This window comes from Otolemur garnettii, unplaced genomic scaffold (genome assembly GCF_000181295.1).
Source record: "Otolemur garnettii isolate 467f Iridium unplaced genomic scaffold, OtoGar3 scaffold00011, whole genome shotgun sequence".
In the NCBI taxonomy this organism is placed as follows: Eukaryota; Metazoa; Chordata; class Mammalia; order Primates; family Galagidae; genus Otolemur; species Otolemur garnettii.
In genome coordinates this window covers 24,097,854-24,124,789 of record NW_003852406.1, presented here as the reverse complement: position 1 = coordinate 24,124,789, position 26,936 = coordinate 24,097,854, and the positions used below count along the sequence as shown (strand labels likewise).

The following is a 26,936-nucleotide window of genomic DNA, read 5'->3' as shown; positions in this document are numbered from 1 at the left end:
CAACCTCCTACTCCTGGGCTCAAGCGAGTCTCCTGCCTCTACCTCCCAAGTAGCTGGGACTACAGGCACCCGCCACAACGCCTGGCCATTTTTTTTTGGTTGCAGCTATCATTGTTGTTTGGCGGGCCCAGGCTGGGGATTCGAACCCGCCACCTTAGGTGTATGTGGCTGGCGCTTTAGGTGTATGTGGCTGGCGCCTTAGCCGCTTGAGCCACAGGCGCTGAGCCTAATCTCTGACTCTTAATGTTCTCACTTATAAAATAGGAATAACATTACCTACCACTGAATATTTTTGTGCAATTAAATGAGATTGTATACAAACAAAGAGTAGGGAAGACAGAAGACCTGTTAGAATAGCTATTGTTTAGGCACTTTAAGACCTTAGACTAAGAAGAGTTAAATGTCAATAAGGAAAAGAGCACATCAAGATAAAATTGAGCAAATGATATAATTAGACAATTAGTTTATTCAGCAACTGTTAACACTTAAGAGACTATAATAAATGCAGTTTATGGAAATAGAAGAAATACACACATATTTATCTTGTTAGCAGTCAAATTACTATGAAAGAATAGTGATTTTCTACTTTTTTCCATCAATAGACAAAACACAGAATAAGTTTCTTGAAGTTTGGAAGGATAAGCAAATACAGATTTTTCAGTATTACAAATAGGAGTATAATTTGCATTAACTTTCTTAGAGAATGTGCATTAGCAGTAGTGTCTTAAAAACCTTAAAAATGTTAAAGGAAAAAAAGAAAAAATTTGACCCAGCAATACCATACAGTAGGCATATCAGTTACACTTTTCCACACTGGCATATACAGTGATTTTTATTGAAGAGCGCTTTATAATAGCAAAAGATTATAAACAACTTAGGTAGAGAAATGCTTAAATAAAGTAGATACACTGATACAATAGGATGCTGCTTCGCATTAAAGGAATAGAGGCCATTCATCAAGAGTTTTACTTAACTTTTGTTAAGTAAAAAGAGCAAGGATTTAAGCACTGTATAGAAATCTATTTGTATATTTTTAAGTTAAAAATCTATATCTATACACATGTACATATACACACATATAAAATATCTATAAATATACACAAGAAACTGATTGCAGTCGTTATTTCTATCAAGAGGCACTGGACACTTGGGGTTCAGAAGTCAAGAGAACGTCCTTATTTTTCATTATACTACATTTGTACCTTTTAATGAGGTGCATGTATTACATTCATTCAGAAAAAGGCAATTTTTAATAAAAACAACTTCAATATTAGACTTAAGTAGTGAAAAATATTTGTGTGATTTATAATTAGAAGGATGTCCGTGAGATAAGATAATCAATATCTGTGAATATTTGAGATAATATAGAGCAAGACCATATTATGAAACTAGGATGGATGAACCATGAGTTGAATATTTTTATTAAGTTGATTATTTACTTAATTTATTAAGAAAACATGCTAATACTCTGCTAACATGTGGTTTGACACAGGCTGTGCTGTCAATCACAATTAATGACATTCGTGATCTAGTTGTGTTTTGGATTTTTAGCTATTTTTTTTTGAGTTGTGAAAGTCATAGAAACATAATTCAAAATGATGTTTATTATCTTTCTCACCCTTCTTCCCAGAGATAACCATTATTAACAGTTTTTTTGGTGATGTTCCAGAAATACCCTATGCCTATAAAAGCATTTATAGACTTATTGTTTTGTTTATTGAGATTCATTAAGAGTGCAAAGAATTAGGTTACACTGATTATATTTGTTAGGTAAAGTTCCACTTTAATTGTATTCTGCCTCTAAAAGGTGTGCCATACACCATGACCCCCCCCACTCCCTCATTTCCTTACCTCCCACCTTGTATTAACTTATCTACTGCCCTCATATTAGAATTGAGTACATTATATTTTTGCTTCTCCATTCTTGTGATGCTTTAGTAGGAAGAATGTGTTCCAATTCAATCCACGTTAATACAAAAGATGTAAAGTCTCCATCTTTTTCAATGGCTGAATAGTATTCCATGGTATACATATACCACAGCTTGTTAATCCATTCCTGAGTTGGTGGACATTTAGGCGGCTTCCACATTTTGGCGATTGTAAATTGAGCTGTGATAAACAATCCAGTGCAGATGTCCTTATGACAAAAGAATCTTCTGGGTAGATGCCTAGTAATGGGATTGCAGGATCAAATGGGAGGTCTAATTTGAGTTCTTTGAGAATTCTGCATACTTCTTTCCAAAAGGATTGTGTTGGAAAGTTTGCAGTCCCACCAACAGAGTAGAAGTGCTCCCTTCCTTTCACATCACATCAAGCATCTGCAGCTTTGAGACTTTGAGATGGCCATTCTTACTTGGCTTAGATGATATGTCAGAGTGGTTTTGATTTGCATTTCTCTGATGATTAGGGATAATGAGCATTTTTTCATAGGTTTGTTAGCCATTTGTCTTGTTTTCTTTAGAGAAAATTCATGTTACTTGCCCAGTGATACATGTTGGCTCTTTTTTTGTTGATTAATAGCAGTCAGAATTTTCTCACTGTCTTGTATCAGTTATTTTTGTGTAATTTTGGTTTTTTCCTTCCTTTTCCTCCACTTTTCTTTTCTTTCTTTCTTTTTTTTTTTTTCTTTTGGAGACAGAGTCTTACTCTGTCATTCTTGGTAGAGTGCCATGGCATGACAGCTCACAGCAACCTCAAACTCTTGGGCTTAAGCGATTCTCTTGCCTCAGCCTCTCAAGTAGCTGGGCCTACAGTCACCCACCACAACGCCTGGCTATTTTGTTGTTGTTGTTATTGTTGTCCAGGCCGGACTCAAACCCGCCAGCCCCATTGTATGTGGCCACCACCTTAACTGCTAAGCTACAGGAACCAAGCCCCCCTCCGCTTTTCATTTTGACAGCATTATAGAAAAATTGTAAGAGAAGTAAAAAAAATCCTGAATCACTTAACCCAGATTTATTTAGATTTCAATATTTATCCTAATGTTGTCTCTTTATAACAAGAAAATCTTTTCTGCACGTAATTGTCAGGGCTTTTTAATCTCCTTTAATTTTGTACAGTTCCTCAGCTCTTTTGTAATAGTTTTCATGACACTGGCATTGTTGAAGAATATATGCCAGTTATTCCATAGACTGTTCCTCAATTTGAGTTTGTCTTAAATTTCTTCATGATTAGAAATGAAATGATTATTTCATTTTTGCCGTGAAGTACCACAAAACAAATGCTATATGTTTTTGAGTGTGTGGTATCAGGAGACATATCATGTCTTTTTGTCCCATTATGGTTGATGTCTGCAGGGTATCACAACAGATTCAGCAAAGTTACTTCTGTTTTCTTTTTTAGTTAATTAGTATCTTACAGGGAGATACTTGAGACCATATAAAATAAATATCCTCTTATTCCTCAAATTCTTACCCACTAGTTTTGGTACTCCTTGATGATTCTTGACCGAATCAATTATTCCTATGATGGTTACTAAATGGTGATCTTTAAAAATTTAGTTGTTCATTTTACATACATTAGTTGAATTTTTGCTATAAAGATGAGCATTCCTTCTTATTCAAAATTGGCTAAATTTGTGACAATTTGAGTGTTAAATGTGAGTAGAGGATCTTAAGCTATTGAATAAAAGAAGACATGAGTCTGCACTGATACAAATAATTTCCTTTTATAGTGTTTTTATTTTTCTAATAGATAATATATTTTTATCATTCAGTCTTTCTAATAATTATATATGCTTAGAAGTCCAAATCCCACCCCCTTTGTCCTCCAGAGGTAAATTTTTGGTGGCTTCTTATTTAATTGTTTAGATTTTTTTAAATTCAATTAAGACTAGTATATGCTGTTTCCGATCCTTTCTTGCACAAAAGGAAGCATGGTATGTAACAACATAATACTCTTTTGTCCCTTGCTTTTACAATTGAGTAATGTATCCAGCAGATCCTTCTGTTCTCTGGTAGGCAGAATTCTGTAGAAGTTCCCCCCAAGGTTCTTGTCACCTGATTATTCTAATCTAGTTACTGCTTTTTGTGAAGGGGACTTTTGCAAATGGAATTAAGGTTGCTAATCACTTAGGCCCTTAAAAGCTTAAAAAGGCAGAAGAGTCAGTCAGAGAAATGAGAGGGAAGAAGAGAGGTAGAAGAGATGACAGAGAAATTCAAAGCATGAGAAGAACTCAGTCCATTGTTTCTGACTTTGAAGATGGCGAAAAGGTGACATTGAGCCAGGAGATGTAAGTGACCTTTAGAAGCTGAGAATTACCAAAGACAGATCAGCAGGAAAATGGGATCTCAGTCCTACAACCATTTGGAACTAAAATCTGCCAACAAGCTGAATGAGACTGAAGCAGATTGTTCCCTGGAGCATCCTTCTGGCAGACTCCCTGCTCATACCTGATTTTAGCCTGATAAGACCTGTGTCAGACTTTTGGCTTTCTGAACTGTCAAATAAGAAGTAGATATTGTTTTAAGCCACTGAATTTAGGAAACTATTATAATAGCTATACATAGAAATCTGTTTCATAACTGGCTAATATTCCTTGCTAGACTACTGGGTTGCTTCTCGTCTTCTATTAACACCAATAATGGCACAATGAATAATTTTCGGTGTATGTGTGCATGATTGATTCCTGGAATTGGAATTACTGAATCATAGGGAAATGAATTTGTTATTTTGATAATATTGCCTCATTTTCCTATAATAGAGGCAGCCTCATGTTTTAGATTCAACTATAATATATGAAAGTGTCTGGTAATTATATCAGAGTGGGTTGTTAAATATATACTTTTGTCAGTCTGTTAGATGAGGAATGCTATATATCCATGAAGTTTAATATACTTTTCTCTCATCAGTGGGATTGCATATCTCTTCTTATGCTTAAGTACCATTTGCATTTTTTCCTATAGCCTATGTGTTTATGTTCTTTATCCATTTTTTTCTACTGATTTTGCTCTTTTCCTTCTTAATTTATAGGAACTCTATATAGTATGAAAGAGTTTACCCTTTGTGATAAACATATTAATTGAAGTATGTTTCTCAGTTTGTCAAGTTGTCTTTCACTTGGCTTATTATGTCAACTGGAAGATTTTTTTTTTAAGACAGTCTTACTTTGTTGCTCTTGGTAGAGTGCTATGATATCATAGCTCATAGCAACCTCAAACTCTTGGACTTAAGCAATTCTCTTTCCTTAGCCTCCTGAGTAGCTGGGACACGATGCCTATTCTTAGAGATGAGGTCTTATTCTGGCTCAGGCTGGTCTCAAACTTGTGAGCATAGGTAATCCACCTGCCTCAGCCTCCCAAAGTGCTAGGATTACAGGCGTGAACAACCATGCCTGGCCTGAATATTTTTATTTTTATGAAATTAACCGTACCAATCCTTCATTTCTTAGCTTTTGAATTTTGAGTCATAGTTAGACTTCCATACTTCAAGGTTATAAAAGAATTATCAGTTTTTTCTTCTAAAAATTTAATGGTCACATTCTTTATGTTTAAATTCTGATCTTTATAGAGTTATTCTGCCGTACAATGTGAGCTATGAGTCTAATTTTGTCTCTTATCAATGGCTCCCAACACATTTATTTTAAAGTCCATCATCTTCAATGTTAAGATGTCACTCTTCTACATTTTAAATTCCTCTTCATGCTTAGACTCTTTTATCTTATGCCATTGGCTGATCTAACTGAGCCAATTTCAACTATTTTAATTATTGAGCTTTTATTATGTTTAATAATTGACAAGGCTAAGCACTCTCTAATTCTTCTTTATTATAAATGTTCTGTCTATTCTTAGTTATTTTCTATATAAAAATAACTTGACCTCCCAGAGTGCTAAGATGACAGGTGTGAGCCACCATACCCAGTGTGAAGTCACATCTTAAAAACACAGTAGAATGTTCATAGTTATTCACCTCCTACATTGACCACCTCCTTAAGTTGACTTAATTTTCATAGACTGAACATGCACCACAGTACAGTAGGTCTAGTTCTTTATACTGAAGACCTGCATATTCTGACCAGTTTCTTACAGTCTTTTATGTGGTGAGCTTACAGAGGTTCTACTGTCCTCTATATTAATGAAATAGAAAGGATCTAATAGCTACATACGGTGATCTCAAAAAATTACACAATTGAATTGCAGGCTGGTCTAACCTTTTTAAAAATTTAACCATTTTTTAAAGTATGCAATTTAGTATATTCACTATGTTGAACAACCATCACCACTAATTCCGTAACATTCCATACCCAAAATAAACTCCATACCTTTAAGCATTCCCCATTCTCTTTCTCTCTAGCCCGTGACAACCACTAGTCTACTTTCTGTCTCTGGATTTACATATTCTGGACATTCATGTTTATAAAAAAATCATAATAATATGTGGCCTTTTCTGCCTGCCTTTTTTCACTTAGCATGATGTTTTCTAGGTTTATCCAAGTAGTATGTATTAGTATTTCATTTCTTTGTATATCTGTATAACATTCCATTGTATGGATCTACCATGTTTTATATATCCATTTATCAGGTGAAGGATGTTTTGAGTTGTTTTCATTTTTCTTTTCTTTTTTTTTTTTTTTGAGTTTCATTATGTCACCCTTGGTAGAGTGCTGTGGCGTCACACCTCACAGCAATCTCAAACTCCTGGGCTCAAGTGATTCTCTTGCCGCAGCCTCCCAAGTAGCTGAGAACTACAGGCACCCACCACAGGGCCTGGCTATTTTTTGTTGTAGTTGTCATCATTGGCTAGCTGGCCCTGGCCGGGTTTGAACCTACCAACTTTGGTGTATGTGGCTGGTGCTGTAACTACTGTGCTACAGGCGTCAAGCCTGTTTTCATTTTTTTATTAAGTCAGATACACACAGATCATGACTACATTCATGCATATGTGGGGTATAATGTACTGATCTTTTTTTTATACAATCTGCTGTGGTTATATTAAACCAATCAACATAGCTTTCACCTCATTTACTTGATTATTGTGCCAAAACATCTATGTTCTACACTTCACAGATTTGACTTATACCCTTGTCATATGCTCCATAGATGTGGTCCCACCTTTCACCCTCCCTCTGTCAAACTTCCCCCCACTGTTTTCATTTTTCATCTATTAAAAGTAATGCTACTGTGAACATTTGCATACAGGGTTTTGTGGCAGCATTATTTACATGGAATATCATTTATACTTAAATTATTCATTCAAACTTAGGAATTTGGCAGAAATTTTCTGGAAATGAATAAAGTAGCCTTGTCACTTCAAGGAAAACAATATTTGTTACCAATGTTAAATTTTGAGTATTCAAAAAAAATTCAAATTTTAGAAAACTTGTATCTTCCCTAGTCCATGTAGTATATTCTGTAAAGTTTTCTAATGATAGAAGTGATAATATTAAAGAATGTAACTTTCTGATAATGCATAATGAAATATGTCAACATTTGGAAGAGGTGTACAACTCATTGAATCAGTATTTTCCAGATGATCCATGTGCAATACCATAAAATCATGTACAAGTAAAATGTCCACTCAAATTACAAAATATATCAATGAATATTATAATTCATCCTTATGGAGGTAAATTTACTTTCCACAAAATTTATCCTGTTTAAGTATACCCTTCAGTGATTTTAATAAATTTGTATAGTTTTCCTTCCAATTTTAGAACATTTGTATTAACCCAAAAAATTTTTTTGTGCCAGTTTATAATTACTGACCTTTAGCGACCACAGGCACTGCTACTCCACTTTCAGTTTCTATAGGTTAACCTTTTCTGGACATTTATGTAAATGGAATCATACAACATGTGGGGTTTGCCTATAGCTGTTTAGCATGTTTTTGAGGTTCATCCATGTCGTTACATTTTTTAATTGTTCAGTCTTTCTTGTGCTGAATAGAATTCCATTGCATGGAATGGGTATACATGTATCACATTTTATTTATCCTTTTATCAACTGATAAACATTTGAGTTGTTTTTTATTTGAGCTACAGTGAATAAGCTGCTGAGAACATTTGTGTACAGGTTTTTTTGTGAACATAATGCTTTCAGTTCTCTCAGGTATAAGCCTGAGAGTGGAATTTCTGTTTCACATAGTAACTATATGTTTAAAAGTTTTGGAAACCGTCAAACTTCTCTCCAAGTGCCTGTACCATTTTACAACCCCAATGGCAAAGGTCTGAGGGTTACAGTCTATCCATAGTCTTACCAATACCTACTATCTTTTTTGTTATAGCCATTTTAGCATGTATAAAGTATTATCTCATTGTGGTTTTAATTTGCATTTTCCTGATAACTAAAGATGTTGAACATCTTTCCATGTGCTTTTTGGTCATTTGTACTTCTTCTTTGATGAGCTATTTAGTATTTTGCCCATTTTTTATTTGGTTTGTTTTATTAGTAGGTTGTGACATTTCTTTATATATTTCAGATAAAAGTCATTTATCATATATATGATTTACAAATATTTTCTTCAACTCTGTGGCTTTTTTTCTTAATGACGTCTTTGAAAGTTAAAAGACATTTTGAAATTTGATGAAATTCATAACAGTATAATGTCCCCATAGAACATGAGGAGTTTATAACAATAGATTTTAATGTCATAGAGCATGAGTTCATTGGTATACTTTTATTTCATATTTTAATAATCCTTTAAGTTATCATTTATGAAGATTTGGTGCATTATTACTATCTGAATGAACTGTTAAAATATCCATCAGAATCCTCAAAGAACTCAAAATAGACCTTCAATTTTATCATAAGGACATTTACACTAGATTATTTATTGCAGCTTAATTTATAGTCATGAAGATGTGGGATCAACCCAAGTGCCCATCAACCTATGAGTGGACTAATAAACTGTGGTATATGTATAACATGGAATACTATTCACCATAAAAGATGGAGACTTTACCTCTTTTGTATTAACCTAGGTAGAGTTGGGGAACATTCTCTTTAGTAAAGTATCACAAGAATGGGAAAGCAAGTATCCAATGTATGCAATACTAATTTGAAGCCAGTAGATGAACTAATACATGCCCTCACTAGAGAAAAACTCAATTCAAGTTGGAGGAAGGAGGGAGGGAGATTGTTGTGTTCTCACCTAATCGGCACAGTGTAAGTGTGTACGGCACACCTTATGCGTGAGGAGCACAACTACAACAGGGACCTTACCTAAAAATGCAAACAGTATAACCTAATCACTTATGCTTTCATTAATCTGAAAAAAATTTCTCCATTTTATGGTTTCACATCTGTGTGAAGCTATATTTTTTTAGTGTGTTTTAAGCTAAACTGTTTACTACAGCAGACTGAATGCAGAAATAGGTGTAAAAATTTATATATCTTTTATTAATGCAGACATTCAAGAGATTTATAAAAATGTAAAATGAGATCCCTTTTGCCACTAATTTTCTGTTAATGTATAATACATTTATTGTTAATTTTCAGTAAAATAATGAATAAATACTTAAAATGTTTTCAGTTTCAGTTTTTAATACTGTAAATATCAATAGGTATACTCATTTAAATAGAAGTTCTTTGAGATAATAAGTAATTTTCAGTAGTGTAAGGATTCTTAAGGTTAAAAAGCAACATATTTTAGAACTGCTGCTTTTCATTTAACATGCTAACTTAGAGTCATATAAGACAGCAGCTGTGTGTCAGCTGCATTGCTTTCTGTTTTTTATATAATTTGGTCATATTTATTTGGAATGTTAGATTTTGAAAGCAGGGACAAAAATTTCATTTTTATTTTGTTTCTCAAAAGATCATAATTGTCCTCCTGGAATAAGTCTAATGAAAACTTAACAAGGGATTGAAGACGTTTCCATTGGCTTACCATGTTAGAGCAGCATTTCTTGTGTTGGCTTTAATATAAGCAGCTAATTTTTTCATTCAGGTGGAAGAACACAATGGTCACATCTTTAAGGCCACCCAGTATAGTATCCCTACATACTGTGAATACTGCTCTTCTTTGATATGGATAATGGACCGAGCCTCTGTTTGCAAATGTAAGTATGAGAAAGTTTTTAAACCACTTGGTATTTCTATTTCCTTGAATTTTCTTTTATCTTCTTTAACATAATTCATCTGCCTAATTTTTTAGCCCCATCACTCACTATAGTTCCTTCACCTGTTCTTTGTATCCAAACCAGATATTTTGTTACTACCTGGTCACTGAGAACCTTGTACTTGCAGCTCAGTCTGAAATGTTCTTCTCTCAGATTTTAGTCTGACTTCATATTTCAGTTACTATCTACACTCCCATGTCACCTCCTCAGAGAGCTCTTTTCTAATTCTTTTAAAATGCTACCCTGTTCCCAAATTCTCTGTCTCTACTCAGATTTAACAGTTTTTATAGCACTTATCACCACCAGTCAAAATAGAGTAAGTATTCATTTTTCTTATTTTTCATCTATCCCCCTTTATAAGCTGTATGTGTATAATATCAGGAAACTTATCTATCTCTTCTGTATCAACAGTGCCTAGAACAATTCTAGTACATAGTTTTAGTAAATATTTGATAGATGATTGTATGGATGAATGAACAGATTTTTACATTATAGCCAAAACACTACTTTTTCCACTATAATCTTTTCAACGTAAGATAAATATCCTAAAATGTGAGTAGAGAGACTCTGTGTAAATCAGCTTGGTTCTGGCTAATAGTGGACCTTTTCAGCTTTAGCTTCAGCTTCCTTCATTTTATGCATCTACTCTGGCACGGTCATTAAATCTGTAAAGCTTTGCTTTTTACTAGTGTGCCAGAACTGAATAAAGGAAATATTATCAAGGAAGCACTGGTTCCAGTGTGACAATGAGAAAAACAGTCATGTCCAGAATATATAGTGGGCATATCCACCTGTTCCAATAGTTTCCTATTGTTTAGTTATCAGTAGTCTGAAAAATTACCATGGGAGTGAAAATGGGAAGTACCATGTAATGTACTCGACTGCTTAATGTTAGTCTGATCCTTGTATGTTTAGAGTAATTTTTTCTGTGACTCAAAGCTGAAAATTTAAAGAATTTGGTTTTTTATGACTGTGGTGGGCTTTGTTTGATTTGCTTCTTGATAAATTTAACTAATTTTCTTTGTTACCATTCTGATGATTTTACCCATAGAATGACATGGGCTTCCCTACTTGCTCTTGGCCTTAAAATCCCCATGAGTTATACTTAGAATGTCAAGAAAGGATATTCAGGTGTTGATATTCAGAACTCAGAGCCTGTGTAGCCAAATTAAAGTCATCTGTCTACTCAGTACTTTCTTCTTACTGTGCCTTTTCCTGCTCACCAACTACCCAGCCACTCTGTTTTCTACACTCAGATAAATTACTTTTGCTCTGAACTTTTCATTTGTCTCATCTTTCTAATCACGACTGATACTCCTATATTCTGGTTACTTTGAGGCCAATCCTTGACCTTTAGAGATAACAAATAGGACCTTTCTTATATCTTCATATGCTACCCAATTAGTTTTCATTTCAGGAACTGTCTTTGACAGCAATGCCTCCCTTATCCGTAGGAATGATTCTTAATAGTTATTTCTGACACTTACAGTGGTTCTCAACCTTCCTAATGCTGCAACCCTTTGATACCATTCCTGTGGGCCGAGAACCACTGCTTTAGTAGGTTGTGGAGCGTATACCTGGGGAACGAGAACACTAATTTTGAATCAAACCACAAATATAAATATTGTGCTGCAATTTGGAGGGGGATGGTATAGGGACAAGACAGGGAGTCTTGAAAATAAAAATCTTCTTCATTAACAGTTGCTAAAAATTGTGGGTATGTATTTCAACTTCTTTATCCCCATTAGAATAGGCTAAAATCAGTTATAGTTAGAACACAGAACTGAGTGTGTGTGTGTGGCAGGATACTATAGCAATCTGAGATTTAAAGAAAAAACTTAGGTCCAAAATAAAATTACAAACTTGATAAATTCCTACCATTGATGTGTAGACTTATGAAAATGCTGTATTCTGAACCTGTTTTTCAGTATGCAAGTATGCTTGCCATAAGAAATGCTGTCTGAAAACCACAGCCAAGTGCTCAAAAAAGGTAAGAAGTCATGACCTAGCAGTAATAGATAACAGATCTTTGGTTTTTTTTATGCTTATGGAATGAAATCAAAGCCTCTTGGATGCTTTTATACGGAGTAGTGCTTTTCAAACTTTTTGACCAAAAATCATAGTAAGAAATACATTTTATATAATGTTTCATACACATATGGGGGATGTGTGTACATAATTGAACTGATAATATCTTTATATGAGCTACTATTTTAATTTCACAAACCACAACTTCAAAAATATTACTTCTAAAAGTTTGCCACTTCCTACCCGGTTGTTGTGGCAGGTGCCTGTAGTCCCTGCTACATGGGAGGCTGAGCCAAGGGAATCACTTGAGCCCAAGAGTTTGAGGGTGCTGTGAGCTGTGATCCAGCACTCTACCCAAGGCACAGAGTGAGACTGTGTCTTAAAGAAAAGAATTTCAATAATTAGTCATGCAGTAAATCTTTTGGTTTTTAAAAATCTTAAAAAAATTAAAAATAAAAATATTTGCTACTTCCTTAAACATTCTTAAATCTTCCTAGGAATTATCCTTAATGTGGTAGGGAGCTATAATTAAAGGTGAACAACAAAGTTTACCAGTATAGTTGGGATTTTATATTTTCTATTTGAGTACACAGAGTTCTAAAAGTTACTGAACATGTACTCTTTGCTAACTAAAGCAATCATTTTTTAATAACTTCTGCTTTTATTGATAGTTACAATATCTTCTTATTAATCACATACTGACAATTGTTACATTACTATGCAAATCTGAACTATGATATAAATATGTGTGCATGCATTTGCCACTCATGTACAGAATTTTCATTTGTTTCAAATTAACAGACAAATCATGGCAAAATATATAGAGAAATTTGATCATGAAGTCAAGTGAGACCTTTGTTTCCAGCTAAGAGGGAGTAAGCAGACCAATTGTAAAAAAAAAGTCTATTGGCAAGCATTAGGAAGCCTCCTATGCAAATTGGACTTTTGGGGACCAGATCCTAAAGAAAAGTAAACGCAAAGTAGTGGATGAATCTATATCTGTGAGACATCTTCCTCCTAGTAGGAATTTTTTAATTTTTGATGGAGGACAAGAAACCAATATTTAGGGCAAAGCACCACATTTAAGAGTCAGAAAAGCCCGAAGAGCTTTTAGCCATGATTCAGTCATTTAAAGGAATGAGCCTGAAACTTAAAGAGATTTTTCCCTCAAGGTATTTTAAAATTCTTAAGCTGTATAGGGCAAGAGGCTAAGAAGGTAATCAGAAAAAAATATTATAGTTTTCTGTAGTTTCACAGTGCTAAGGAAAGAAATATTGGAATCGTAGTATCCAGCATCGCAGAGAAGGACCTTAATCAATACCCAGACTCTCAGTGAAACCTCTAAAGAATCACACCCTAGCAATAGGGGTAAACAAACCATTGCTAGATTGAGCATGACAAAAACAGCAAACCAGCTTTGAAAGCAGTCCTTGATTAGATTAGATGATCTTTTCCTTATTCTAATAAGCCACCCATGAGAAACAGTAGAGTGAAACCTCTCTAAACTAGACCCTTTACAATTTTTTCATATATGACATCAAACAAAGAAATGAGATAGAGGGAAAAATAAATAGGCAATGTCAGTAGACTCATAGACAACCCACCTATGTGGTTAAAAAAGTTACTGTGTTTAAATATTTAAATTCAAATATAGAGAAATTTTTACCATAGAATTTAAATATAGTTGGCCCTCTGTATCCATGGGTTCTATATCTGTGGATTCAACCAAATGCATGTTGAAAATATTTGGGGGAAAAATACTCCTCAAAGCTCCTAAAAGCAAAACTTGAATGCATTCCTCACCAAGTACTACATTGAATCTACACACAAATGGAGTGATGTTAGGCATTCATCATATTAGGAATTATAAATAATATAAGGATGATTTGAAGTACATGGGAGGAAGTGTGCAAGTTATATGCAGATTTTCTGCCATTTTATAGGAGACTTGAGCATCCATCGATTTTGGTACCCAGGAAGGATACTGTAACCAATTTCCCACAGATCCCAAGGGACAACTGTACATATTTACATGTATATTTTAAAAGAATCAAATGGAATTTCTAGAAATTAAAAAATGCATTTGAAATTAAAAACCCAAAGGATAGGTTTAACAGCAATAGCAGAAGAGGAGAGTGGTTGGCAGAAGCGGAGACTGATGAACTGAAAGGTCAGTTGAAATTTCTTGGCATGGAGAGCAAAAAGAATGAGGAAATACAGAAATAAACATGAGAGACGGTAGAGTCTAGGAGGAGAGGAGAGATGAGGGAGAAGCATCATTTAAGAAATAACAGCCAATACATCAAGTCACAGGTTCATGAAGTACTTTTAAAACTAAAGTAGAACAAATGCAAAGAAAAGGCCAAAGAAAAGAAAAGGGGAAACTTCTTAAAAGCGACCAGAGAGGAAAAAATAAACATTGCCTAAAGTTGCGATGAAAAGACTGACAAATGACTTCTGAACAGAAATCATGGAAGCCAAGAAACCACGGCTTGGCATCTTATAAATATAGGAAAATAAGGCAAATGAAGAATTCTGTACCCAGTGAAAATACCCTTCCAAAGTAAAAGTCTTGTGAAGACAAACAAAACGTTAGAATTTGCTATCAGCAGACTTGTACTAAAAGTTAAATACTAATGAGGTTCTCTGGGCAGAAGGAAAATGGTCTCAGTTGGAAACAAATGCAGGAAGGAATGAAGAACAATGGAAAGAGTAAAATATGTGTAAATATAAATGTATATTGACTGAAAACATAACTAAAATGTCTTTTGGGGCTTAAAGCAAATATAGAATTAAAGTGTATGACACCAGCAACGGAAAAAACAGTTGGTTAAGTAGAGTCATAATATTCTAAGGTCCATTTGTATCATCTGGGAAGTGGTAAAAATGCTATAGAGGTTGCCAAAAACATGTACATTTTAAGAAAGGAAAAACCTATTAAGTTTTTTAAATTTTGATATTTAATATATACCAATAATAAAGATGTGTATAGGTCATGTTTGACTTCTGCAATTGCAAGAGGTGCTGGAAGTGGTTACTTTCAGCATCCAGACACTCTGATATGGCAAACAACTGCTTGAGCAATGTTGACCAAAGTATCCACTTGTATCACTGTACATCCTTTAAGATCTCCATAGGTAGAAGTCAAAGGATACTCAACCACACCTCTTGGTTTTATCCATTGTCCTAGCAAATTCTCATTGAGCTAAGCTGTCACATCTCAGTGCATGTCATAATCTTGGGATGAAAACTTCCCGGTTTGCTATTTTAAGAACACATTGTATGCTTGTTCTGCTAACTCCTGCCTCACATGCACGTTATTTGGTAGACTTCGTGGTGAGTGTGTGAGCAGAAGCAGGACTTGTGGCTGTGCGAGGGGTGCTAGGTCTTCCCTTGTAGACATCACACAGTACCACGTGTCTCAGACTTATCATTAATGCTGCAGTTGTTAGGCATGTTAAGGTTCTGTTGCATACTCACACCTTCGTTATTGTTGTACTTCCACAGCATTCTCCAATTTTAAATACCACTTCAAAATGATCTTGTGTTCCTTGAATGACAACCATTGCTTCTTTGACTATCCTATTGCAGTGACACTAGCTTTCATTTCAGTAACAGTATCTTTTGAGCAAACACCACACTACACATTGCTACCGTAATTCAATTCAACTTTAAAAAGTAATACATAGATAATAAAAATCATTTTATCACAAAGACATTTGCACTAGAATGTTTATCACAGCTCAAATTACAATCGCCAAGATGTAGAAACAACCTAAATACCCATCAACTTAGGAATGAATTAACAAGCTGTGGCTTATGTATACCATGGAATATTATTCAGCTGTAAGAAAAAATGGTGGCTTTACATCTCTTAACCTGGATGGAGATGAAATATACTCTTCTTAGTAAAATAGCACAAAAATGTAAAAGTAAGTATCCAATGTACTCCATTTTATTGTGAAGCCAATAGACGATCTAGCACACTCCCATGTAGGAGAAAAACTTAACTTATGTTCAAGTTGGAGGGAGGAGAAGGAGAGGGAGTGATTGGTATGCTCCCACTTAAAAGGCACACGATAGTGGTATATGGCATGCCTTTTGGCTGTGGGACACAACTATAGGAGGAACTCTACCTAAAAAGTTCAAAAATTGTGACCTGGTTGTTTGTACCCTCACAATAACCTGAAATAATAAAATAAAATAATAAAAAAGTATACAGTTTTTTGGCATCCCCAGTATATTAGACTCAAATGTGTTGTAGAGGTCATTTCTAAAGTAATCACTAGAAAAGTAATAAAAGAATGTATAACTTAAAAACTAATAACGAGGAAAAACAAAAAAATTGACTATTATGAAAGAGGCAAGAAATAAGAGAAAAGGAAACATAAAATGAATTAGGGAAAAAAATAGCAGATTGATAACAAATCAGAATATGCTGGTGATTTCATTAAAATGTGATTAAGAGGCAAGAAATAAGAGAAAAGGAAACATAAAATGGGTTAGGAAAAAAATAGCAGATTGATAACAAATCCGAATATGTTGGTGATTTCATTAAAGGGTGATTATCCTTTTGACTGCAAACAGTCCCTGTAGGCAAACAGGATGTCCCTTTGGTGTGAACAGTACCTTTAGGTGTTCAGTACAAGATGTTTCTTTGGTGGCAAGGACACCTGTAGGCATGCTTTGTTTCTGAGCACTCCACAAGGGTTAAAAGGGTAAATACTCCAAATAAAGTTAAAATCAATGACAAAATACCAGTGATATGCTGTTTACAAGAGATATACTTAAATACAAACATCTAGAAAGGTTGAAAGCAAAAGGATAGAAATAGTAGAAAGCAAAAGGATGAAATAGTATGCTACTATTTTAATTAATCAATGGAAAGCTGCCCATGATAGACTAATATTAAAGTGTGCACTATGGCAAGAAGCTTTACTTCAGATAAAATGGCTCATAATGATAAAAGGGTGAACCAACAGGCAGATATAAAAATTCTAACTTTATAAGCCTCTAATATGGTGGTGCCTGTGGCTCAGTGAGTAGGGCCCCAGCCCCATATACCAAGGGTGGCGGGTTCAAACTTGGCCCTGGCCAAACTGCAACAAAAAATAGCCAGGCACTGTGGCAGGTGCCTGTCGTCCCAGCTACTTGGGAGGCTGAGGCAAGAGAATCTCCTAAGCACAAGAGCTGGAGGTTGCTGTGAGCTATGAATGCCACAGCACTGTACCGAGGGCGACAAAGTGAAACTGTCTTAAAAAAAAAAAAAAAGTCTTTAATATTACAGCTTCATATTCACAATTCCATTGTCTTTGTACTTCCACAACATTCACCAGTTTTAAATACCACTTCAAAATGGTCTTGTGTTCCTTGAATGACAAGTGAAATTCAGAGGTGATTTTCATTACCTGGTAACAAAAATTCAGTAAAGATGCAAATGATAGGCAGTGACTGTGGCTCAATGAATAGGGAACCGGCCCCATATGTTGAGGGTGGTGGATTCAAACCTGTCCCCAGCCAGACCGCAACAACAACAAAAGATGCAAAGGATAGGAAAAATTTGATGCAATTGGCATATATCAAACCTTGCATCCTTCAACTGCTGAATGCACTACACATTCTTGTCAACTACACATAAAGTGTATGATAATAAATTGATCATATGGTGGGCCATAAAGCAGATGCTTACAGATGTCAAAGGATTGAAACTTTTGAGAGTATTTTCTTTGATGACAGTGAAATAAACTGTACATCAACTAAAAAGATTGGATGATTCTCAAATGTTTGGAAATTAAGCAATGTATTTCTAAATAGCAAAAGTTATGCTAAGAGGAAAATTTACAGTGTTTGAGTATATATATTAGAAGAAGAGCAAGTTGGAAATTATTTAAACTTTCATCTCAATAAGTTGGGGGGGAAAAATCTAAAGATCCAGCAAATTAAACCAAAGAAAGTAGAAAGAAAATAATAACAATAAAGAAATAAATGAAATCGAAAGTGTTTGTACACTAGAGGAAAGTATACAAAGTCAAATTTTGACTCCTGGAAAGACTAACAGAAATATATAAATCTTAATTTAATTTTTGTGATGAGAAAGAAGAAATCCAGTTTCATTATTCTGCATATGGCTATCCAATTTTCTCAGCAACATTTATTGAATAGGGTTCCCTTTCCCCAGTGTAAGTTCTTGTCCATTCTGCCAGAAATTGGCTGGTTGTAGGGTACAGTGTATATACTTAAGATGACAGGTATATTAAAAGCCCTGACTTTACCACTATACAATTCCTCTTTGTAACAAAAAGTACTTGTACCCCCTAAATCTATCAAAGTAAGGGGAAAAAAACAAAAAAGAACATGCAATATGAAAGTGTCAGCTAACATTTAGATCATCAGTAAATAAACGTTTGAGTCAATAAAGAAGTAAAATATCAAGGAAAAATCCCCAGAAACTGTCAACATCAAGAAGAAATGTGTGATCATCTTCTTCCTACATGCCTTTGATGAAAACAGCAAGACACTAAGTTTATTGAAGGCTTTACCACCTCTGCAGCCCCAGGTATGTTGTCAAATAAGAAATAGTGGGGTGAACTAGTATGTCCTGGAATTTGGTCAGCCCATGAGGGGCTCCCTCCAGGAGAATTCATCCCCTGTACCTTCCCCATTCAGTGCACCAGAGAACACAGTTCTTGCTTGGGCTGACTGGGAGCTGCAGCCCCCCAACCCCTTATAATAGGGAGAGCAGTTTGAACAAAGAAGTGCGTGAACAGCCATGTTTCACTGGCAGACACTTACTTCAGGCTGAGGTCTCCACAGATACAGGGGCCAATACCTCTGCATGGGTGGGCTTGTGGTGAAATGGACACACAACTTAGGAGCTCCTCACCAGCCAGTATTTCACATGGTCACACTCCATTGGCTTATATGAGCAAACCACTCCTGTTGACACCCAAACTCAAGAGACCTGTGGGGGAACACTCAGGAAAAGTCTGGGAGCTGGACATAGGTGACAAAGAAGCCCACATAGGCATATCCCATGGGAGAAATGTGGTAAGATGCTGAGAAATGAGGATCTGGGAATACATCATCCATCCCTCAGGAGAACTGCCATATTTGAAAAGGGTGTGGCATTTGGAGAGGAATAGCCTAGCCCCTGGTTCCATGGCAAGTGACTACTTAACACTCTGGTGTACTGGATGGATGGATGCTGTGGTCCATCCCCCAACTCATACAACAGGGAAAGCAGTTTGAACTGAGAAGTTTGGGAGCAGCTGTTTATCTCCAGCGGGCACATGCTCCAGGCTGAGGTTCCCACAAATTGTGAGAACCTTAACCTCTCTCTTTGAGGTCTTATAGTAGACTAGAAGTTCACAATCTGGGAACTCCTTCTCCCATGATGTTTTGTGAAGATGCACACTAGTAGGTCAGATACACAACCCAGAGGGAGGCTTGACTGGAGCTAGACTCAGGTGATGAGGGGGTCCATATGGACTGAACTAACAGGAGTATGCTATGAGGGTCCAATGAGTGGTGATTTGGAAGAGTACCCACCCATCCCAAAGAAAAGCAGCATTAATGGATAAGGATGGAAAGAACTCAGTCCTCGACCCTAGCACTTAAGCATTTAGACCCCCCACTCCCACAAACAACTCTGCCAGTTTAGAGAGCCTGTCCTGAACCTCTTACCACAGTTACTACCAGTAATTGGAAAAGCAACTTCTTCCTTACTCCTCTCCTACAGAGGTGGTGGAGGTCAGGCAACCTTTTGGGACTGAAGGGTCTCCTAAAGCTTGGGGCACTCAATTACTCCATGTGAGGGCCAGAGCCTACCACAAACACAAAATAACACCTCAGTAGTTGGTTCTTTCATACAAACATCAACCAGTGACAGGGAGAACTCTTTTGTTGTTCATAGCATCTCTTCCAACCCAAGCAAACAGAGTGTGGCTGGTTAATATTCACAATAAGCTCAATCAGAAATGAAAATGGAGATAGCACAAGTGATACCACAGAAATACAAAATATCATCTCTGAATACTGTACAAAGTTTCTATGCACATAAACTTGAAAACATTGAGGAAATGGACAAAATCATGGAAACACACAACCTCCCAAGGCTCAATCAGGAAGAAATCAAGCTCCTTAACAAGCAGTAACAAGGAAATAGAAGCAGCAATTTAAAAATCCTGCAACAACAACAAAAAATGCCCCAGATGGTTTCACAGCCAAATTTTATCAGACCTACAGAGAATTGGTACTCTAACTGCAGAAATTATTTATAGCATCAAGAAAGAAGAAATCAGGAAAAAAAAAAAAAAGGAAGGAAGGAATCCTTTCCAATTCATTCTACAAAGCCAGTAGCTCCTTGATACGTAAGCCAAGAAAGAACACAATGAAAAGGAAAACTATAGACCAATAACCCTTATGAACATATGTACAGAAATCCTCAATAAAATTATAGCAAACTGAATCCAGCAGCACATCAAAAAAATAATCCATTGTGACCAAGTGGGTTTCATCCCAGGGATTCAGGGATGGTTCAACAATAGGTAAATCCATAAATGTGATATATCACATAAACAGAAGCAAAAACAAAGATCGTATCATCTCAATAGATACAGATAAGGCATCTGAATTCAACAAAATTCAGCACCCTTTTATGATAAAAACTATTAACAAAATAGGTGGCATCATGCTGAATGGGGAAAAATTGGAAGCATTTCCCCTTAGAACTAGAACAAGACAAGGGCTTGGCGGTGGCTCACACCTGTAATCCCAGCACGGAGGAAGAGAATTGCTTGAACTTAGGAGTTTGAGACTTGCCTGAGCAAGAGTGAAACCCCAAGTCCAAAAAAAATGGAAAAACCCAGCCGGGTGCCACAGAGAGCGCCTGTAATCCCAGCGACTTCTGGAGGCTCGAGCAGCGGGACACCCACAGCCTGAGTCTGAGGTTGCAGTGAGCTAGGATGCCACTGAACTCTGCTCAGGGAGTAGGGTGGGACTCTGTCTCCAAAAAAAAAAAAAAGAAAGAAAGAAAGAAAGAAAAGCAAAGAAATAAAAATAAGCAAGGAAATAAATTTAAAAAAAAAAAGGAAGGATGCCCACTGTTACCACTTCTTAACATAGTTCTGGAAGTCCTAGCCAAAGCAATCAGGCAAAAGAAGAAAATTAAGGGTATCCAAAAAGGGAAAGAGGAGGTCAGACTTACCATTTGCTGATAAAATGATCTTATATCTAGATAACCCCAAAGATGCTGCCAGGAAACTCCTGGAATTGATAAATAAATTCAGCAAAGTCTCAGGTTACAAAATCAGTGCACACAAACCAGTAGTATGCACTGATAGTCAAGCCAATGATCAAATCAGAGACTCAATACCTTTACTATAAGCTACAAAGAAAATTAAAACCTGTGACTATATTTATGCAAGGAGGTGAAAGATCCCTACAAAGAGAACTACGAATCACTGAGGAAGGAATTTTCGTATGATGTAAACAATTGGAAAAACATACCCAGCTCATGGATCAGCAGAATAAACTTAATTAAAATGTTATAACTACCCAAAGTGATTTACAGATTCAATGCAATACCCATGAAAATGCCAATGTCATTTTAACAGATCTAGAAGAAATCATTCTACTCTTCGTTTGGAACCAGAAAAAAGCCCAAATAGCCAAAGCATCCTTAATCAAAAGGAAGAAATGTAGAGCCATCATTGTACCAGACTTAAGCTATACTACAAGGCTCTAGTAACCAAAACAGTATGGTAATGACACAAGAATAGAGACATACATCAGGTATGGTGGCTCACACCTATAATACTAGCACTCTGAGAGGCCAACAAGGGAGTATTGCTTGAAGTCAGGTCTGTTAAAAATAGAAAATTTAGCCAGGTGTCATGGCACACTCCTCTAGTCCTCGCTCCTCAGGAGGCTGAGGCAGGAGGATTGCTTAAGCCTAGGAGTTTGAGGTTGTGAGTGAGGCTGAGGCCATGGCACTCTAGTCTGGGTGACAGAGTGTGACTCTAAAAGAAAAAGATAAAAAGAGACATAGACCGATGGAACAGAAAAGACAACACAAATATAAAACCATCCACACATTGCCATCTGATCAGACAACAGTATAAACAGTATACACTAGATAAAAGAGTCCCTATTCAATAAATGGCATTGGGAAAATTAGATAGGCACATGTACAAGATTGAAACAGAATCCATGTCTCACCACCCACATAAATTAGTTCACAGTGGTTAACTGACTTAAATCTAAGGCATGAAGCCATAAGAATTCTAGAAGAAAATGTTGGGAAAACTCTTCTAGATGTTGGGAAAGAATTTATCAAGACAACACTGATGGCAGTCACAGCAAAAATAAATAAATGAGACCTGAAAAAAATCTCTGCACAGCTAAGGAAACAATCAGCAGAAACATACTGAATTGGAGAAAATGTTCACATTCTATACATCTGATAATTGACTAATAACCAGAATATACAAAGAACTCAGTAAATCAGTAAGAAAAAAATCAAGCAGCCCCATTAAAAAGTGGGTAAAAGACATGAACAGAAGCTTCTCAAAAGATAAAAACTAATGGATTATAAAACATATGATAAAATGCTAAACATCATTAATCATCAGGGAAATGTATATTAAAACTAAAGTGAGATATCACCTAATCCCAGTGAAAATGGCTTTTATCAAAAAATTCCAAAACAGGGGTGGTGCCTGTGGCTCAAAGGAGTAAGGTGCCAGCCCCATATGCTGGAGGTTGTGCGTTCAAACCCAGCCCTGGCTAAAAAAAAATTTCAAAACAATAGGTGGTGGTGGGAATGTGGAGCAGAAGGAACACTTATACGCTGTTGGCAGGACTGCAAACTAGTACAACCTCTATGGAAAAAAGTATGGAGATTCCTCAAAGAACCAAAAGTGTACCTACCATTTGATCCGGCAAGCCCAATTCTGGATATTTACCCAAATGAAAAAAAGTTTTTATCAAAAGATGTGCACGCAAATTATTATTGCAGCATAATTCACAATTGCAAAAATGTGGAATCAGCACTAGTGGATTAATAAAATGTGATATATGTATACCATGGCATACTACTCAACTGTAAAAAAATGAATTAATATGTTTAACAACAATCTGGATGGAACTGGAGTTCTATCAGTGAAGCAAGCATGAAAAAGAAACACCATATGTATTCACTATTAAATTGGAATTAATGAAATACACAGATGGAAGTAAAACTCAATAGGTATCAAGTAGGTGGGAGTGAGGAGGAGGAGATGGGTTAAATCATGCCTGATTTAACACTGTACGCTATCTGGGTGACAGGCACACTTGTAACTTTGACTCAGGCAGTACAAAAGCAATTCATGTAACCAAAACAAATTGTACCCTGCAATACTCTGAAATTAAAAAAATAATAAATAGGACTTAAAGTAAAAAGATCTTGTGCATCAAAAGAAGTAATTAAGAGATAGATAACTCAGAATACCACTATGAAAAAATATTCACAACCTACACATCTTTAAAAGGTTGTCCAGAATCTATAAAGAACTTGGACAAATTAGTAAGAAAGAAACAACCCCATTAAAATATGGACAAAAGACATGAACAGACATTTTTCAAAATAAACAAAATAGCCAACAAACATATGAAAAAATGTTTGACATCACTAATCATCAGGGAAATGCAAATTAAAACCACAGTGAAATAATAACTTACTCCTGTCAGAATGATTTTACTAAAAAGTAAAATTAAAAAAAAAACACTAAGAAATAAAAAACAATAAATGCTGGTGTGGATGAGGTTAAAGGAAACATTTATACACAGTTGGTGGGAATGTAAATTATTATAACCTGTGGAAAACACTTTGAGGTTTCTCCAACAACTGAAAATAGATCTGCCTTTTGGTCAGTCCCACTACTAGGGATCTATCCAAAGAGAAAGAAGTTATTTTATTAAAATAAAAAAGAAAGACACCTACTCTTGTATGTTTATCACAATAATTAACAATTGCAAAGATAGGGAACTAATGGAAATGCCCATTAATTGAATAGTATATAAAATGTGGTATATATACACACATCTGTGTATACATATATACAGCACATATGTGTATGTATATACACACAGCATGAATTACTATGCAATTCATGAAAAAGAATATAATGCCTTTTGCAGCAAATTGGTTGGAACTGCTGGGGGTCATATCCTAATTGAACTAACTTAGAAACAAAAAACCAAACACTACACATTTTCACTTGGTAGTGGGCGCTAAGCAGCATGTCTGCATGATGATACAGAGTAACATAATAGGTATTGGAGACTCAGGAATGGGAGGTTGGAGGCAGGTGCAGGATGAAAAATTACCTATTGGGTAAATAATATGCAATCTTGAAAAATAAGAAGAAAAACGTGGATGTCACTGTAGATACTGCAGACATTCAAAGGAAAATAAAAGGTTGTTACAAATAACTTGATGTCAATAAATTTAAAAATTTAGATCAATTGGACAAATTCCTATAAACACACAACTTTAGCCACTTAACTCAGGAAAAAAAATAGAAAACCTGAAAGGTCATATCTATTAAAATAGAGTTTATAGTTTGAAATATTTCTGCAAAGAAATCTGCAGGCCCAGATGTTTTCCACATCAAATATTCTCAAGTATATAAGGAAGAAATAGCACCAATCTTAGAGACTGTTACAGAGAATGATAATAGAGAGAATGCATCCTGTCTCTTTTTTTCTTTTTATTTATTTATTTTTTTGTAGTTTTTGACCAGGGCGGGGTTTGAACCCACCACCTCCAGTATATGGGGCCAGCACCCTACTCCTTAGCCACAAGCGCTGCCCCAATGCATCCTGTCTCAACTTGGTTTATGAGGATAATCAAACTAAAGTATACATAATAGTAGAAAATTGCCAGTCAATCTAGCTCATAAGCATAGTTTTAAGTCTTAAACAAAACATTAGTACATTGAATCCAGTGATCTATAAAAATACCTCATGATTAAGTTGGTTTCTATTCCATGAATGTAAGATTGATTTATCAGTCAGAAATCAAACACTGAATCATTATATTGTGCAAATAAAGAAAAATAATGTTCATCTCAATAAATACAGGAAAATATTGGATGAAATTCAAAATCCATTCATTATTCAAACAAATAAAATAGACCACAAGATTGAAGAAGGTATTTGTGCCCATGCTCTCTCCCTGTCCCCACATATATATAAAATACACTGAGGGTGCAAAAAAGTGTTTACACATTATTGAAGGTAGAGAGGCAGTATTCCTGTTGAAAATGTGAAATAACTTAGCCAAGTTCACCTAGTGACAATACAAAAATTTTGATTTGTCCTCTAAATATTCCAAATGCATCAGACTTAGAAATACTTTTCAGAGATGTTGTCTGATATTAATTTAAGATGATATGCTTCAGAGTAGATGTGAAATTAATTCTCTAAGAATTAAGTGATAGAATGCAGAGTATATAAATGAATAACTCAAAATAATGCTCATAATATTGATGCAAACTAATAAAGTGATTGTATCTTTCCTTATTTAAATTTCTCTGATGGCTTCCTTTATCTCCTTTGCTTTACCCAACTTAGTAGTTCTATTTCCTATACCTAAAAGGTCTTCTTGCCTTCTTTACTTATGTACTACTTGTTTTCCAACACTAAGGTTAAACATCAGGTCTTTTCAAGATCATTAGTTACTTATTACCCAGCCTAATCTTTCCTGATCTAGCTGCCTCTATTCTGTAGTTTCTTAATGCATAATAAATCTCATTTATTATTTTACTTACCTCCACACACTAACACTATTAGTTTTAGAAGAAAGTCTGGCTCTTACTTGATTTTTTTTCCCTGGCACCCAGCACGTAAATGACAGATATCTTAACATAAAACTATAAAGAGAAATTAGGATTAGTTTAAGTAGGATCTTGAATGTCAGGCTCACGAATATTTGCACTTTATTTTGGTGTGTACTCATTAGCCACTGAAGCTTTTTGAAGGTTATAATAAAGTAGATTATATACACTATAATATATTTTTAAAGAGGAGAAAATGGATGTGGAGAACTGGTCAAGAACCTGTTAGAATAGTCCAATTAGAGAGTGATAATAGACTTGAACTACGGTCATGACACTGAGGACCAAAAAGAAAAACAGGGTATACTGATTGACTAAAAGAACTTGGCAATTGTGGTTGAATGCAGGTTAAAGGAGAAAGTAGGGTGTACAATTTTTTGGTAGGAGAGGAGAATGGTGCAAGACAGGAAAAAGATAGAGAAATATTTACTTAACAGTTTTCAGTCTCAGGAATAATACACGACATTTTTCTTTTCTGTGAATTGCTTCAAATAATCTTAAGAATGAGCTATTCTATTGCAACCACGTAAGCTATAGTTAATAAAGGATGATATCAGTTGTACTAAAGTCAATTTTAAAAGAGCTGTAACACTAATCATGGACTAATATGTATGTGCCTCTCCCTTGAGTTATGAAAGTTAAAGTTCTATAAAACTTACATAAAAACCAAACTATTCTTATACTTCAGAAATTATTGATAATCATCATTATCAAATAAGTAGTTTTTGTGGTGGTAAATGTTCAGTCTGTTTGCATACAAAATCCAATCCCTTTTCCCATACCCAAATCCCGCCTTTGCGTGAGGAGATTTTTGACAGGAAAGGACATGTTTAGTAGTAGCCTTTTGCCACTGCTTTCATCCTCCACTCCGTTATTTTCTTTGGGGGTTTCCCAGTAGGAGATGATTGGAACTAATACCTTACTTATTTATACTTATTTAATTATAATTCCCTTTCTCCAACTCTTGCAAC

The 26,936-nt window shown here is 35.4% G+C and overlaps 1 protein-coding gene across 6 annotated transcripts in view; it reads left to right on the top strand.

Annotated features, from left to right (window-relative positions):
• MYO9A (myosin IXA) overlaps positions 1-26,936 on the top strand; it is a 205,117-nt gene that overhangs the window by 157,659 nt on the left and 20,522 nt on the right. For all 6 annotated transcript variants that reach the window (XM_023510048.1, XM_023510049.1, XM_023510052.1 and 3 more), the window contains 2 exons: positions 9,886-9,997; positions 11,986-12,047. In XM_023510048.1, the coding sequence (XP_023365816.1) occupies positions 9,886-9,997; positions 11,986-12,047 (174 nt within the window). The remainder of the gene's footprint in view (positions 1-9,885; positions 9,998-11,985; positions 12,048-26,936) is intronic.